General features: G+C 28.8%; 1 protein-coding gene across 1 annotated transcript in view; it reads right to left on the reverse strand.

Moving 5' to 3' along the window:
• The window catches only part of LOC107451998 (atrial natriuretic peptide receptor 2-like), a 75,533-nt gene that overhangs the window by 32,257 nt on the left and 24,230 nt on the right, over positions 1-19,046 (reverse strand). The window contains exons 6-9 of the mRNA XM_043042162.2: positions 8,560-8,692; positions 8,137-8,218; positions 6,310-6,430; positions 1,933-1,986 (exon numbers count right to left, since the gene is read on the reverse strand). Of these exons, the coding sequence (XP_042898096.1) occupies positions 1,933-1,986; positions 6,310-6,430; positions 8,137-8,218; positions 8,560-8,692 (390 nt within the window). The remainder of the gene's footprint in view (positions 1-1,932; positions 1,987-6,309; positions 6,431-8,136; positions 8,219-8,559; positions 8,693-19,046) is intronic.

A 19,046-nucleotide genomic window follows, 5' to 3' on the forward strand; every position in this document is an offset into this window, starting at 1 on the left:
AGTTGAAGAAACGATACCCTGATGGAACAGGGATTTTTCAACAGGATTTAGCTCCTTGCCATACGTCCAAAATTGTTAAGAAATTCATGTCTGAGAATCAAATTGAGACATTTGAATGGCCAGGGAACTCTCCGGATATCAACCCAATTGAGAATCTCTGGGCCATATGCAAGAATCACCTATTAAATATGGACTGTGCAACTATGGAGAAGCTAATCACGGCGTTAATTCATATGTGGTACAAGGACACAAATATTATAAATGACTGTAAAAAATTAGTGGAATCCATGCCGAATCGTGTCCAAATGTTAATTAAGTGTCGTGGAGATCATATTATGTACTTTAATAAAATCAATCGCTTTTTANATTTTTTTATACTTAAACTAATAGTTTAATTTTTATGCAGTTTTTCAATTTGTGTACTTCATTAACATTTAATAAATATATCTGATTTTTATTTTTATTTTTCTGACTTCCAATACAGTCTATTTAGTTCAATTTGCTAATTTTAATATAACCTTTATCTCACTATAACTTTCCAATTTTAAATATTTGCTTTTTCTCGAAATTAATACATTTATTTTTATTAAAAATAAATGAAATAGATGGTTGCACATTTTGATTAAATGCTATTCTTCGTTTTTTATTTCAAAATATTTATAAACTAATGAAAAAATTTTATTTCGAAATTACATGTTTAGAAAGATGACTTTTTAAAATAGATTATGCATGCGATTTTTTGAACAGAAGACGTAATGTTCTTTTGGGTTTAAGAAAAAATATTGAAGCGAATATAAGTTTCGAATTTCTCAGCAGGTGAATTTTTATTCGTATATCATAGATGCATTTTTTTCGAGAAAATGCTTTAAAAACCTTTTTAACCCGATAGTTTTGGTAATGCATGATAGCACAAACATTTTGAGCAAACACAAACATAGCAAGTGAAAGAAATCTGAAGGACAAGAAAATCATATTTACAAAAAATATTTCATTTTATAAATGTTATTTATAGTTGTTTCTATAGAAATTTTTGAAAATTTCAATTGTTTATGAATAATACAAAGAGACAGTGTTCCGTAAAAAAAACCTATATTTAATATTTTATTTTTTATAATCCTTATACAAATAAAAGCGAAAAAGAAATACATTGAGTGCCTCAAATTAATATTTAACCTTGGAAAAGTGCAATATTAAAATCTGTCTAATCCAAGGCAGGAAGCCAATATGTAAACCGGTTAAACTTGAGGTTGAATGTAGCTTTAATAATCACTTTTAAACTCCTATATGCTTCCTACCGCCATCAAACCGGTATTGCTGTTTATTACTCTTGCCTTCTGGTACAGTGATTTGAGAGACACAGCACATCCTGTATAAATTACATCTGAGAATTCCGTGTTAATCAAATTAGATAGATTCAGCTAATTTGAATTTCTTAATTTTAAACCTAAAAAACAAAATCTTAAGTTTCTATTAAATTTGAGTTTTATAATTATTAACTAAAAACCTGAGAAAAAAAATATTAATAAAAAAATTTTTTTCAGTAGAATATCAGTAGAATTTGAGATGCGTTATATTTTGGAGTGTGGAGCTATAAAAAGGTTTTGTTATCATTTACCTCATGATAAAAATCAGTCAAATTTTGCATGCATCATTTCAGAAACTAAGCACAAAACATTTGATTCAGAATTTTTTTTTCTCCGAATTTTACCAAATTTTTTTATTCAATTTTTTTTTAGAATTTTGCATGAGCAAATACATGCAGACATTAATACTGCATAAAAAGCAAAATTATTAAAACTATAATGAAATTTTGAATTTCACTTCGGTAAACAACAAAACAAAAAATTAAAATGTAATTAAAACAAAAAAAAATGTTTTCTTAAAATAGTTTACCTCAAAGAGAAAAATGGAAAATATCAAATGACAACTTACATTAGGATAAGATGGTTCCCAGCAAACCCATCCATGTTCCATCTTTGACGACATCTAAAACACATAATTTATGACAACAAATTTCCATTAACTTTTCATAAACTTTAGATAGATTAAATAATAGTTTTTCACGCATAAAAATAGTTGAATTTTTTATTAGTTATTTCTTATCTGAAATTCAGAAATTATCAAAGGTATCTCAAAATATTTGAAGCTTTATTTGCAAGTCTAATATGTATTTAAAAATTTACAAAAATTCTAGACCGTATTGAAATGTCCTATTCGTGTTTAACAAACATTTTTTAGCTTAAAAACTGCATCATGATTTCTGTACGTTCTCAAAACTCTTCCTTTTCTATAATTATCTAGTAAATACTTTTACCCTTAAACCAAAAATTATTAAAGATCCAAATGCTTAAAGATGCAAAAAGCTACTTCTTTCCTTCAAGAATCAAGGAAATATAATATTTTCATAGCGTCTTGATCTCTTTTGTAATTTTTTTCTTTGAAATAATGACATTTACGTTTCATTGTAATATATTTTATATATCTGCTCTAAAGTAGTCATAAAAGAAATTTTAGTAATAAATACCATACCAAGGTTCCTGATATGGTTATTTTTTCAAATACCTGCACTCTGTTGATAGGAATTAGATAATGTAATTTTTAATTACGTCATCAATTCTAACTGTTTGTTTTTCAATTATAACCGAATTATCCTTTATTTCCATTTATTTCCTAATTATTTATTCTTCGAACATTATTCCTCAATTATAACAAAAGAAAATGTGGCATGAATGATGCTTTCAAATGTTTCATTGAAATGTCTTAAATACACTTTTAAATATGTCTCGGAAAAATGGTTAAATGACAATTAATTTACTGAATTGCTATTGTACCATATTTAAACAAGCCAATTAAATAACCATACAAATGAGAAAAATCGTTTATTTACTGCTTTCACATAATACAGTTAAACAACCAAAATTTTATTGCACCAACTAGTCCTAACTCCTACCTAATGAAGCCACTTAGTTCATTGCAGATGGGTACATACTATAGCCGAGAGGGCGAATCTGCCAATCTCATAACTTACAGAACGATAGTTCAAGTATCAACGCTGACACCACAAAATTTCCTCCATTTTCTTGAACACATGGAGAGTTTTCAGTGTCCGCACTGAATTTTGGCTATTGGAATCTGTTACTCTCATTCATACATAGGTGGCTGCGCCATAAAAGTTTCTAAACTATCTATAATGCCAAGTTAAATTTATTTTTTATGATTTTGAAACCATACTATTTGTAAATGGTTAAAAAGAACTTGTGGTTTTTCTAACAGTTCTAAACAGTTTGAAAACCGTAAAGGTAAAAATTGTTCTTTACCGTAAACACTATGGTTAATTGGATGAATAGACTGCTGCCGGTTACTTCACTATAATTTTAGAATGGAAATTCTAACAGTGTATGCTGCCTCTTGTGGTCCCGAATATGTGCGGTGGAAAATGGTATTCACGATTTTTGTATAGCTTCACTTTGAAATAGAGAAATGGCGTCTAACAATGAAATGGCATCATCAAGCAAAACATAAATGTTTGAAATCAAACTTAACTTTTTCAAAAATTTTGAGAGAGTATATTATTTATTTTTTCACCACTTTAGAAATATTAAGCTATTCGCTCCCTTTACCCCTTTCGATTTAACGAAAAAAAAATTTCTCGGCTGGCCAGTGGTGCAACGAAAAAAGGACTATGTGTCTGTAGTTAACCGTAGTTTTGAAACATTATAACATGAAACTCTGGTTCAACTTAGAGAAAAGCATGGTTCATTTTAACATCTTAATTAATGATGGAGGAAATTTGAACCGTATTATAGTTCAAGGTGTAGAAAGCCATTTTTTAAGACATTGCAGAAAATTTGAACCTAATTTCTTTTGGTTTTATGTTTTCTTTGATTTTTATTAGGCTAGAAAAACAATTACGTCTGCCCTACACGTCATATAATTTAAAAATATGAATCTTAATTTATGAGATCTTACGTAATTTAAAATAAAAATTTATAAAATCGATTTCAAACTATAGGATTATTTCTACACGGAGAAAAAAAAATCTGGTTAAATTACCGCAGTGTATAGACATAACATTTCTATTTAAAAAAAGATTTTAAAAAAAAACATAATTTTTGCTTATAAAATCGAATTATTGAGTATTTAAATCATTTATTTTGTACTTTTTCCTCTCTTATAACAACTGTTTACCAGAAATTCTAGTTTTTCTAGTTTTCAAAAAGTATAGTTCTTATTATGATTGGGACTGGGCGATATAAGAAATTTTATATCGTGATGCATCGTCAGTTTTGCATCGCGATATGGCGATATATCGCGATATAGTATTTTAGAAATTCATTTACTTGTAAGGCGCAGAAAGTCAGATTTCTATCAAAATTTCATACTCAGATTGATTTAAATCAATTTATGAATTTGTTGTATATGTTTTGCTTAAGAAAGATATTAATGTTATATTCTCTAAAAATGATCGCGCAAATAACGAAAGATTGCTTAGTTTAAAAATAAATAATAAAAAAATAAATAAAATTGAAATGTATCAATATATTTACCTAACAATATAGAAACAAAATTTAAAAAATAAGTTCGTTAAAAATTATTTGTATGCTTAAAACAAAGTGCTAAATAAATTAAACAAAAAAAAACACTTTTAAAAGAACACTATTCTTTATCGTTATTATTTCACATAAATAATAAAGTTAAATTGAATAATTACCGAATTCTGAACGAAAAAACAAAGTAAGGTTTAATTTCTTAAAAATAAAAACAAAAGAATTATGATATTCGATAGTATATTCAACTGACAATATTAAAATTAAATTAAAAAAAACACGATTATACTCTTTAATAGAACGAAGTGCTAAATGATTTTAAAAAAAAGAAGTCGCAAACATTACTAATTTTTTTGAATAAACGAAGTTGATTGACTTATGACCCAATCCAAAAGAGGAAAAATAAGTTTTGTTATAATTTCATTTATAAAAATGAAAACAACTAAAGATTTATAAATTTAAAATCAGTAATAAAAACCCATTAAATTATTATTTTATCCAAAAAGTTTTTAATAAATTAAAATAAAGTAAAAAATAGCCTAACAAATTTAATTACTTTTTAATTTAATTCTTTATGGGCACCTTAAATTAGATTTCCGTTTGTAATAAATTCAATAATGTAAAATAATACTTAAACATATAATATCAAAATTAATTTTCACATTTAAAAATAAAAAAGAAAGTTTTGTTTCAAAAAAAAAAATTTACCTAATTAATTAAGAAACACTTCTTTATATATTCTTTTCAATAATAGATTACGTTCAGAACAAGGTAACGACGCCTATCGCTAAGTCAGTCCCACTGAAAATAATCTACAAGAAACGATATCAAGTCGCGACAAAGAAGAAAAAAAAACTAAGAGGTGCGGAAACGAACGTGCGAGATCACGATATATGTTCTCAAAAATGAATTCTGATTCTACCACTCATCAATCAATTCCGTTTCAATATAACGATACGCACATCGTCTTCCCCAGCGCGAGTTGGCATCGGAACGTAAGAGATCCTTGCGTTTCTTGTATCGCTATATCGTATATTGCTATATCGCTATATCGTATATCGCTATATCGTATATCGCTATATCGTATATCGCTATATCATATATCGCTATATCGTATATCGCTATATCGTTCGTCTTCTTTACTCGACGGCTTAAATCTGATTTCTGATGCATCGCCTGGAACGAAAGTCGTTGTATCGGCCTGCTGATACAGGCGTTAAATAGATATGTCGCGATACATCGATTTATAGCCCTGTCCTAATTATGATATATTTAGTAAAAAAAAAAGTGTAAATTAAACTGAAAAGAAGATTTTGATGCCATGCTCTAGCGAATTTTACATTTACCAAATTTTGCCAGAAAATGTTAAACCATATTTTATTGATAATATTTCCAAAATAATTACCAAAACGTTTAGGTAAAAATTACCGAGTTTTTTGGTGTTCCTTAAACCCAAAAGCACGGATATTTTACCATATTTTTTCAGAGAAATTATTTAAAAATCATAATAAAATGACTGTTAAAATTTTCAAATATTTTCAGCTCCTCGTAAGTTTAAAAAAAAAACAATGTTAAGAATTTTCAAAAAATAATTAAAGCAGTTATTCTCAAATCTTCATAAATTATATGTGGCTGAAAAGTAAAAAAAAACGCACATTCAGGCTTAAAACATTTCATATATGCTTTTTTATGTTTTAAAAATAATTTCTCAAAAATATTATCTACATGACTTAAAGTTTAATCGCATAAATTTTTGACTTACAGCACTTGAAATTGATAGACGACTCATCATGCAGCTACTTCGCATGTCCTTCAAGAATGTTATTTCATCCCACCTTACACGCCAAGACATGTTTGCCAATTTAGATTCTAGGCGAATTTTTCTAAAATAGAAATATAAATTAATCTTAAATAAAGTTAAATTGATGCCGCAACTTGTAGGGATGAAATGAAATATTTCAACTAATAATTTTCTTATATTTGCTATTCCTTCTGAGTCAGTTTGTAAGGATTTTTGTGATCGAGAATTCAGATCACGTTTGTAGAATACGATTTATTTCTGAGTGCCATGAGAAATCTGTGTCTTGAAACATATAGATTGAACTTTATATTGGTGGTAACATCAATGTATATTAAATTCAAAAGAATATAAATATATTTATGTCGGAGCCCTCTTCGGTTTTACCACTACTGTGTTTCACTGGATATAGTTTGATTCACAAACTTCAGTACCTTTCTGAAAAAAATATAGTAGTTAATAAAACTTGTAGGAGGAATTAAAAATGGAATTAATTCGAGAGCAAAATTCCTTAATATACAAAGAATATTTCGGAGTAACAGCAATTTTTTTCTTTCTTTCGATAGCAACTATTTTAAAAAACAAATCTAAACAGGCCAATCACGTTTATATTAAAATTTATTTTCTATATGACCGTGTGAGATAGATTCCTTATTCTCGGTAAATATATATGTTTTGGTATAGATTGTTTCGATATCAAGTTACGACCAGTTTCATTTAGAAGGGGTAAGGAAACAAAAATTCATAATAACTTGTATTAAATAATAATGATTAAAATTACAAAAAAATTAACATGTGTTTTAAATAAAAAAAAATTTTAAACAAAATTATTTACTTTTAAGATTATAGTTTTTATTGGAAATTTTTAATTAAACTAAAACTTGTTTTGAATTCCTTTGGATTGTAGATTATGATCTGTAGTGTTTAGAAAATGCTCCTCCATACCAATGGCAAATAATAATGTAGAGCTCTGTGAGAAACCCGAAAAACCATTTTAAAAGACATAATAAACACGCCTTAAAACCTTAAATATTAAATGGGAAAATGTTAGAACATTTACTGGATATTTGTTTATTTTATGGAGAATTTTTTAATCATTTTTTTTAATTAGCTTGGCATATAATAGCACAGGTTTAATAAAAAATAACGCAATTCAAATTCAAAGAACTAACGAAGCAATTGGCATTTTTGTTATTTTACTATATTCATGGTAAAAAAATTTATGCTAGTATATGTTAGAAACATATTTTGAAATAATTTATAATAACACAGAAATGAGTAAGGAATAAATTTTCCTTTCATTTTGTCCTTTAAAAAATTGCCAATTATTTTTTGCAAATATATGTGTTAATTTAATTTATATTTTCACTACTTTTAACTGTTTTCAGTTTAGTATAAATTGTTAGCAAAACTCGTTGTGGTTTCAGGCACCTTCCTTAAATAAGTAATGTGTCTGAATAAAATAATCACAATTAAACTAAATTTTAGAGACTTATTCATTATACGAGAGTTGTTTTGTTTTTTTTTCAAATTTATTCGACATGGTACGGTTATGTTAGAAGTGATTTTCTAATTTCTTTGAGTATTGGAAATTCTCATATTTTTTCTCTTTAATATCAATACTAAACAAAGCAAAATTTTAAAAACCAATTATAATTATATATCTTTGAAGAAAACTCAACAAGTTTTTAAAATTATAAACAATAAAATTTTAAATTTTAATAAATGTTATATTTATTAAGAAAACGTGGTTATTTAAAATAGAGAATAAATGTTGAGACAATAACTTACCTGTATGTTAAAACTCCAATTATTATAATCACAATTAATAGAAAAAGAGTAATTATGAGTGACATTTCCAGCAATTTTAAACCTGCAATAATTAAAAAATATATATTCATTTGAAAAGTAATGAAAATTACAATGCGCATATGAAACATTTTTTAAGGTGACAGAAAATGAAGTTGAAGTATATTATAAATGAAAATTATTGGACCATCTTTGATGCGTTAAAAAATTCTAAAAAAGTAAGCGAGTGTTATTAGTGCCTCTCACAGCACGTAAAGCTATGGATAATGTTAAGAAAAAAATAATTGTATAACTATGAAAGAATACATTAAAATTCACAAACTAAGACATGAAGAGATTTTTACTTTACCTTAAAATGTTTTCAAATTTAATAAAATATTGTGAAGTATCTCTTTAGTAATATACCTCTCTTGTAACAGGCTGGATCTTTTCCATCAAACCCACATCTTGGTTTGTCTTTTGGTATTCTTCCTCCTGGCCAATGAATACTGCTTACTTCTTTGTATTCTTTAGTAGCTCCAAAATAAGTAAGCACAACCTAAATAACATATTAATTCTTTAAATAATAGTTTTTCTCTATCACAGCTTTATAAATATATTTTTCCTAAACTTTCATGAATTCAAAACATTTTTAGCTAAAGATTTAAAGATTTTAAAATGCTATATCTCGAATTGAAAAGAAATTAATAAGTTATATGAATATGTATGCACACTTCGTCATTTAAATTAATTTTTTTGTGTAAGGCACCATGCTCCGTAGTTTACAAGCACAAAATAAAGTTTGATGAAATTGCCGTTCTGCATGGTAATAACAGCATTGATAAGAGAATCATAACTTTTGTTCATAAGATCAAAATAAGCGAAATTTAAATCATTTATTTGGTAATTTTTTCTTTGATATGTAATCAGTTTACCAAAAATTCTTGTTTTCAAAATTATAGTTTTTAGTACCACACATTTAGTAAATATACAAAACTAAAAAGGAAATTGAATCAAATGAATGGCTCTTTATCTAACACTCTAAGGTATCATGATAAAATTACCAAATTGCCAAATTTCATCACATACAAAACTATATTTTATTGCTATTTTTACCAAAACATATTTCAAACATATATTTTGCTGATATTTTTATTGAAAAGCTTTGGTAAAAATTACCGAGCTTTTCGGTGTTTCATAGAGCCAGAAACACTCTGAATTTTTCCATATTCTGGTAGTTTCAACCATACTCTCTTTCTCAATGCTCGTTTGTCATTAGACTGCATGTAAAAACTTTTTAAATTCTAAATTATGTTAAAGAAAATGTAAATAATTTAAATGTATATTCCGATTTCACTTCCATTAAATTGTAAGGCAGAAACATCTGTTATTAGTTTATTTGATAGTGTGATAATTATGTCTCTTAATTATACCATCGTTCAAACTACCTGAGTGAAAAGCTACCTTCATTAGCTAATAATTAGTATCCTTTTATCTTGCTCTCCTAACGAAAGATACATAACAAAGGGGATCACACACTAAATAAAACGCTCGAAAGGTTTTCCCGCAGAAAAAGTTTAGAGATAGTGATTATAATCTAAGATGTTTTAATCTTTCATAGACTCGATCTAACAACAAATTTAGTTTATGACTTGAGCTATATTTTTTATGTTAATATGGTTTATAATATATAGAAAATAATTATTGTTCTTTTGGTAAATAATTATTTATACAATTCTCATATTGGAAGTGAAAAACCGGTTTCATATAACAATGAAATATGTTTTATATTAAATAAACTCGCATTAATAATGGAAATTAAGAAAATGAGATTCATATAAAAATATTGTTTTTTTTTTCAGGCGGATTTCAAAAATAATTAAACAAGAGATGTGAAAGAAGAAGAAAGTCTGTACAAAAATTGAATATGCCCACATTTGCGTTGACATGGCGTATATAACACAAAAATAAAAAATATCATACATTTAAAATAAAAATTAATAATTAAATTTTTCGCTAAGCCTCGAAAGTCATTTTAGCTAAGTTTGAGCTTTCGCGCGCAGTTTGAAGCACCTTATATAGTCTTAGTGTATTGATTACCTGAGACACGTAGAAAGATATTTGAAAATTAAAACGATTCAACTGAAATTGCTAATTGAACTAGATTAATAGTTTCAGTTGAAGTTTTCTCAGTTGAACATTTTAATTAGGTTATAAGTTAAAACATTACTTTCAAAAGAATGAATTAAAATTGAGTACTTCTACTGGTGAATTGTACAGTTTTCATAACACTAACTATTTTGGGGTGAATTTATCAATAATTTGAAAATGAAGATTATTGACGCATATGTTTCGTAATGCATCTTTCTCATAAATCTCGAACTGTTTGTTTTTGGAACCTGGAATTTGGGCGAAAAGTACGGTATTTATTGTAAATTCGTTGAATCAGTATATTTAAATAATTATTGTTGTTAAAACTGCCGTATAAAAGCTTACAAAAAGTAGCTTTTTTGGGATGTTGCACTCAGAGTACCATTGCTTCTTAATGTAATTTGATAAAGATTTTTACAGTGTAGGTTTAGCATCACGCATTGCAATATTGTAATTAGAACTGCATATAACTCTTTATGGAATGTTATAGCGACTTCCCCGAAATAGTATTTTTGCAATCTATATGCAACAGTACATTTATTTCGTTTACAATTACGCTCTTGATGCGTTTTTGTATAACCCTAAATTATGTGAAATTGATATAAAAAGAAACTAAGTAGGCCACTAAAATGACAGTAGTAAGTGTTGACTATTATGAGTTGTCTACGATCATGATACTGAATAAGTAGTTATTTTATAGTGTTTTGCTTGCTTATTATAAGAACTTAAAGTCAACAAAAAGGGCAGCAAATAAGAAGAAAAAATCAAATTCTGACCTTAACTGGGAGAAATTTTTCTAGTACAAATTCTGGCCTTAACTAGCCAAAAAAAGATACTGACCTCACAGAATGACCGCCTCATCCCAGAGTGATGTTTCAAGACCCATAACGTCAAAATCGAAGCAAAAGGACGAAGTTTGCGTATTATAATAGACACGTAAAAGATGTATGTCAGTTGAACTAATATCAAGAATTGAGTATTGAGTATTGAGTATAGTAAAGTGGGGCGTGCTCTATGCTTTCGCTTATAGCTCTGCGTTTCAATAGGTAAGGCTTAATTTAGTCTATCAAGATTTATATGAGCTCTGAGGCTCTTCTTCAAATTCAACATGCTTCCACCGAATCCAACAGGGAACTCCTTGTTTAGATTGAAACAACATCAAGAAGCACGTAGAAACATTTTAGAGTAAAATGATTTTATTATTATCCGCTGCAATATTTTTATGATATTATGAACCGCTATTTTGAGCGTAAAATATAATCAAAGAAAAATGTCTTAAAAAGGTTATTTTACTCAAAATGTTATACTTAAAATATTGTTATTAATTTTTTCAGCCATACTTAATAAATTGAAAAAAATTTCAATACATAAATTTCAAAATTATTATTATTATTATTATGAGCTTTGCTTGAACATGAAGAAATTTAAATAAAAACTCCTGAAGAAATAATATATGATTTTAAGCAAATCCAACTTATTTATGCATTTATATTATTAATAGCAAATTATATTAAAAATAAAGAAAGACGTAATTTTTTGTTATCCCAGTTTTTCTTTTTAAGTAACGTTTATAAATAACAAATCAAGTGAAAACTGACATATATGTTTATAAAATCTAAGGAAAAATACTTTTTCTTTTCCAATTTCTTTTTTAAGACATTTTACAACGAATAAACACTTTTGAGCAAGTTTACAACCGGCAAAAGAGAATTCTTCAAATGACATACCAGCATATAGAATTTCGTTTCCACGTCAAAAGCTTGATAAAAAAAATGAAGTGGAATTCCCCAATAGAGAAAAGAATTTTTATAATTCAACTTTGCCTTAGAATTAACTTTTCAATCATTCATCAAAAAAAATTTGAAGTTCTCTAGAGTATAAATTCAATATATTATAGAATTTTTCATTAAAATGAAAAAAGAAAAAAAATGTTCTAATTAATTCTCCAGTAATCTTTTTAATAATAATATGCCAAAACATTGCTCCTTTGAAAATCCTTTAAAAAAATTTAAAAAGAGATAATTGCAAATAATATCTAATGAGTTTTAAGGTTAACAATTTTACACAATGTTAAACTAGTTAAGGCATATTTGTATAATATATAACAGTGTAAAAACATAATTTATATAAGATAAAATTAAGTATGAAATATTATTTATGTATGCTGCAGTTTTTAAGAATTTACCTTTTTAAAAAATATCTTTTGCTTTTAAAAATATATTCCTTGATTTGTGTGAATTAACAGATTTGTTTTTTACATTATGTCTAGTAAAATATTGTTATTAAATATCTTGAGACATGTAACATTCTGGTGAGTTAGCAACCTTTTATAAGACAACCATATGCTTTGTCTTATAAAATGTAGTATTCAGATTGAAACAAGTATCCAAAACTAAACATCTTAGTGCAGTCAGCCTAAATCATCATACTCGTTATGATAATGGTTCATCAAAATTTCTGGTTTTCAAAACTGTAGTTCTAATACGTTAATAATACGTTAGTAATAAGTTAGTACGATACGTTAGTAAGAAATACAGAACTGAAAAGTAAATGTAACCGAACAAATGGTTTTCCTAGCGTGCTCCAAAGTATCACGGCAAAATTGCTTAAATGTTCTTCAGAACTATCATTCATTTTCCCATTTATTTGGAAATTTTAACATTTTGATGTCTATGTCTGATACCAAATAGAAGAATAGAAAATCATATAGTCTGTTTTCACTTCTATGGGCTTTTTTAAAGAATAAAATGGCGGTTTATTTAAATGGTTAATAAGAGTTAAGTGACGGTAAATTATTTATTATTATATTATATTTCTTTATTGTAACAGAAGGAAAATGAACCTAAATGGTGCGTTCAAGTGATTTAAAGATTTTAAATTCAAGTATTTCTAGCTATGATGCCTGTTTTATGCATCTTTCATGTTTTAGTTGTATTTATTTATTTATTGACATGTAATTGCAGTTTTCTTTTTCAATTCAAAGTTAAGCTATTCCTTGAATGGCTTAACTTTTTTCAATTTGAAAAACAGATAGCACGTGTTGGAGAAAGACAGCAAGAGCATACACCCAGCAAGATAGCATATTCGATCCGAAAAAAATCTTCTAGAATAGAAATACCACATGACGGAAGAAGGCCTCGGGAATTCATTTCTTGTAAAACAACTAGACAATATCGGGCCTCCATCACTGAGGGGTACAGTCCTTCCACCAAACTCTCTGAACTGTAGATTTAACGGATTCGATATTTGTGTGCATTTTTCTCATTTCTGGACAAAAAATATTCTTAACTTTAACAAAAGACAAGCCATTCTTTGAAAGGTGAGTCTGCTCCAGTCAGGCATTGTAAAATAAGTAATTAAGAGAATTAGATAAGCATTAAATTAATAAACGTTATTTCAAATATTTGTTTATTTATTTATTGTTACACTTACATATGCAGGCTTACGCCCTCGTTACAAAGTACGATTTTCTATAAGCGCTTCTCAAGCTGAAGAGCAGATAGCTTTATTGGTAAAACATTCATTTGCAGGCTTGTGTACTTAATTAAGGCTTATAAAGCTTTGTCAAGTAGAAGAACAGATAGCGCAATACAGAGAAGGACAGCACTAAGATGCATCCAGGGTAAGCGCGGTATTCGAACGCGCTACTTCTTTTTCGAACACACTTTGAGCAGGGTTTGGCGGGTGATAACGCTCGGACTCGGAGGTTCCAACACATTGCTCAAATTAGAGAAGAATATTACTAAACTGCATAGATTATAACATTGAAGTAAAGAGTTCGAATTCCACCTTAATCGAGGATATATATTTGTGATGTCCTTTCCTATCTTGAGCTATCTTTTCTTCTACTTAAAAAGGGATTAAAATCCGACCTTTGGAATCATCATACAACCAACATACATATAAGCAACAATAGATAAATGCATCGAATTTTGTGGTGGGATTTGAACTCGTGACCTCTACACTTCCAATTTAGTCTGCTGGGATAGCCTGATGTGTAACATTTAAGATACTGATCTAGTTCAGTCATTCCTAGAAATTTGTATACTCACAAACTCTTTAGTATTGCTTTATTGAAATTAAGTACGTTTTCAGGCGTGTGTGCTCAATTCAGGCTTAACCTTTGTCGAGTAGAAAGATGGAACAATTCAGAGAAGGACTTCACGAAGAATACATCCATGGTTACGGGGGGATTCCAGCGTGCTACCACGCTTTGCACAGCGTTAGGCGGGAAATACCGCTCGGCCATGGAGGTCCCATACTTACACGTATTTTTTTACAGTTTTGTTGTTGTTGTTGTTAATTTACGTCGCACTAGGGCTGAACAATGGGCTATTGGCGACGGTCTGGGAAACAGCCTGGAGGATGATCCGAAGACATGCCATCACAATTTTGATCCTCTGCGGAGGGAATGGCACCCCCGCTTCGGTAGCCCGACGACCTGCGCGCGAAGTCGAGCACTTTACGGTAGCACAGTTTAACGAAGACCACTACCGCACACCTTCGGTCCCTACGCAGACTGATCCAAGTGGTCACCCACCCGCACACAGACCGCAGCCAGTGATGCTTGACTTCGGTGATCTGCTGGGAACCGTGTCTTAACGATCAGTCCACTGCGGGACTTAACAGTTTTAAAATATTAGCTTATAAATGTGGGCTTACATCTTACATGGAAATGAAAACAACTAGCCTAGCAAAGTGTTTAGTAAGAAAATAGAGGTTATTAAACTGAAAATTTTTGTGATATCTTAAACTACACTGGTTATCATAAATTAAGGAAAATTCACAAAAATCGCGATAACTCAAGAAATTACACATGGNAAAGACATCACAAAGAATACATCCAGGGTTACGGCGGGATTCGAACCCGCTACCTCCACGCTTAACAACTCGTTATGATAATGGTTCATCAAAATTTCTGATTTTCAAAACTGTAGTTTTAATTACAATACATTAGTAAGAAATACAGAACTGAAAAATAAATGTAACCGAACAAATGGCTTTCATAGCGTGCTCCTGGTGATACCGCTCGGCCTCGGAGGCTTCAACACATTGCTCAAATTAGAGAAGAATATTACAAAAGTGCATAGATTCGAATTCCACCTTAATCCAGGATATATATTTGTGATGCCCTTCCCTATCTTGAGCTATTTTTTCTTCTACTTAAAAAGGGACTAAAATCCGACCTTTGGAATCATCAACCAGCATACATATAAGCAACAATAGATAAATGCATCGAATTTTGTGGTGGGATTCGAACTCGCGACCTCTACACTTCCAATTTAGTCTGCTGGGATAGCCTGATATGTAACATTTAAGATGCTGATCTAGTTCAGCCATTCCTAGAAATTTGTATACTCACAAATTCTTTAGGATTGCTTTATTGAAATTAAATACGTTTTCAGGCTTGTGTGCTCAATTAAGGCTTAACCTTTGTCGAGTAGAAAGAAAGAACAATTCAGAGAACATTACATTCTTTCAGAAAACGTGACAAATTGGTTGTCATGGTAGTTTTAACCATACCTTTCTTTCTCAGTGCAGCTCGGTCAACAGGTCGTCGGACTACCGAAGCGGGGGTGCCATACCCTCCACGTAGGATCAAAATTGTGATGGCATGTCTTCGGATCATCCTCCGGGATGTTTCCCAGACCGTCGCCAATAGCCCATTGTGCAGCTCTAGTGCTATTGATTTTAATTATTCTAAGTTTATCTAAAGGAATTTGCAAATTCTTCTTGGATTTTTTATTATTATTTTGCTACCTTAATCTGTTGTTTAGGTATTTTTAAATTAGTCTCTAAACACATTATTTCCTGAAACTTTTTGTTTTAAACGAAAGGAGCAAAGCCATTGATGATAGTTTGGGACAAGAACTCTTTGTTTTGCTGTTTACATTTCTGTAAAGTTAGTTTTGATTCTCCGAATTAAATTTTTTATTAGTTTTTAGTTATTCGTTTACAGTTAACGCACTTTGTTGTCCTATAAAGAGATTTATAACATAAAAAACAAAAGTTGATATATTTCGATATTTACACTTAATGCAGGGACAGACAAAAAAGCTGAGTAATAGTATAGAGAACAAGAGTATTCAAATTTAAACTTAAAGATAAGTTTATGATTTATTAATACTAAATAAATGAAAATTAAATCAAATTCTTTTTTGTTAATAATTAAGAACATTAAGAGAAACTGTTTACTTGTAAAAAACTAAGATTTAAAATTTTATTTTTTGTACTTTAACATCAAGTAATGGGGATACTCCCTTATATGGATAAAAAACTTAACTTCAAAATAGATTTTGATTATCGTATAAATATAAAAAAATTAACTATTTTTAAGAAAGACTTCAAGTTATTAGCAAAACATATACTTGCAAATCTTTTTTGTCTCTTTAAAATTGCATTTTTTAGAAGCACTTACAATGCACACGTAAAACTCAATTTGTGTTTCAGACGTTTTTTTATGAAAGGTTATGTTGCTTCAAATTAAAGACCATAACGAATTGAAGCCAATTCTTTATTTATTTTCTATATTTTTTGTCAAGTTTAGTATGATTCAACTTATAAAACTGTATAAGTATATTAGTTTTTTTTTATTTATAATAACATAAATGTATATTAAAGAAATATATTCTTTCTTTCTAAAAAATTATTTTTTCAAAATTTAAGGAAACTGTGCAATAAAGAAAAGAACTGAAAATAATTCAATGTTTTTAATTCTACCATTTTTGTGGCTTTCTTTAACTAGAGGATAATTCATTTCTTCTTTCAATTGAAGTTTTCTAGCTATAAAAAAACATACTTTTGTGCAAAGATTATTTTAAATTCTTTAGAAGGCGAAAAAATGCCGAATTTTTTTATGATTCTGTACACTGAAAAAATTTTCGGATCAAGTTACGGTAAAAAGTATCGGCACTCAGGAGGCCGGTACTTTTTACCGTAATATCCATTTTTACAGGAACATGTTGCGGAAAAAAATCTGATATAGCGTAATTTTGCAGTAATAATTATAGTAAAATCATTTAATCATTCAAATATATATTACTGTAAAAATATTTTACTGAAGGAATGGATTTTAATATAAAATGAACTTTTTGGGTGATGCACCTACATTGCCGGTACTTTGTACCCTAATTTCATCTGGAATTTTTTACAATGTCAATCCCCGACAAAGACTAAGTTCACTCATAACATATTGATCAAGAGAGATTACTTATCGCTAACAAAATTAGTATTGTGTGCTGTTATTCAACGAACAGATTAGTATAATAACTATATAATAAGGATCGGAAAATGAATTAAATAAATACTTTAATAACTTTTGAAAATTTGCGAGCTGAGATCTTGCGAGAAGATATCTTTCAAATATAATCTTGATGAGCCGTGGTGATTCAGGAGATAGAGCTTTCGTCTTCCAATGAGTTGAACCAGGTTCAAATCGATGGCTAGTCGATACGAATTTCGCGCTCGGCTCGCTCCGACCACGGTACTGACATAAATATCCTCAATCGTAGACGGATCATGGGTTAGAATCTCCTTGCTGTGAGGCTAATCGTGAGAGGTATTCGTGGTTTTTCTCTAAATGTAACGCAAATGTGGGTTAGTTCCATCAAAAAGTCCTCCACGAAGGCAAAATTTCTCCCAATACTTGATCTATGAGTTCCCTTGTCTTCTGGATTTCGCTCAAAATTGCAGGGCTACGGAGTTAAAAATTAGTAGTCGTAAACCAAAAAAATTCGGTCAGCTCTTCAACGACGGTTGTCACGAGAATATAACCCTAGAATACTTTATTTTTTATTACTATTCAAAGAACATTAAAAAATAAATATTGTGGTTTATATTATAATCATAAATGTTTTAAGGCAACAGCCTCTATTTAAATACATCCTACTTTACACAGTTTCCTCTTTAGCGCTGGATTTTTGAGCATTTCATGTTTTCACTCAACTTTAATTTACTAATTATATTTTACAAATCTATTACTTAAAAATAAGTGTAAAGAGATTTCTTAAAATAGTATCTTTTCTAAATATTAATGTTCTAAATATTATGTTCTTTTTCTTGTGTGTGTGTGTTATACACTTATTAAAGTTTCCTTCTCAGCGCTGAGCTTTTAAACAAGTGATTTTCTCGTATTTACTGTGTTGACTTAATTCGTTTTAACTAATCTGGAGTAGTGAAACGATATATTTCTGAATATAAATAAATGAGAATGAATAAAAGACGTTACTGTATGATAATGCAACCGTAAAATATATATTTTGTCATTTTGATTTAACACACGAAGAAATATGCAAATAAGAGAAACGAGATTGAAATTTGTAACATGAAAAGAAAATTACTCCCGTGGGATAAATAAAAATAAATGAATTCTTTCAACTAAAAGGAGAATGAACTTTCAAAACTGAAGAAACGCAAACCACGTACAATGATTCACTTTAAAGAATATTCATGCTTTCTAATATAACTCCTCACACAATTACCATTATGTTTCGCCAACAAAGGATTTTAAATACAGTTTCGTTTTTTTATCAATTTGTGCAAAGTGATTTAATTAAAAAAGAAATTATTTCAGAAATCGGACTTTATGTCATTATTTTATACAAAATTTTTGACAAAAATAAATAAATACATTTAATTGGTATTTAACTCTTTTCATAACAAGTATAGCACAATAAAGTAATTATGCAATGCACGCAGATAATTTAACATGCTTAAAATCTGTAGCTTAAATTATTATTTAATAGGAACATTGTTTGCATTAA

This window comes from Parasteatoda tepidariorum, chromosome 4, assembly GCF_043381705.1.
Source record: "Parasteatoda tepidariorum isolate YZ-2023 chromosome 4, CAS_Ptep_4.0, whole genome shotgun sequence".
NCBI classification, from domain to species: domain Eukaryota; kingdom Metazoa; phylum Arthropoda; class Arachnida; order Araneae; family Theridiidae; genus Parasteatoda; species Parasteatoda tepidariorum.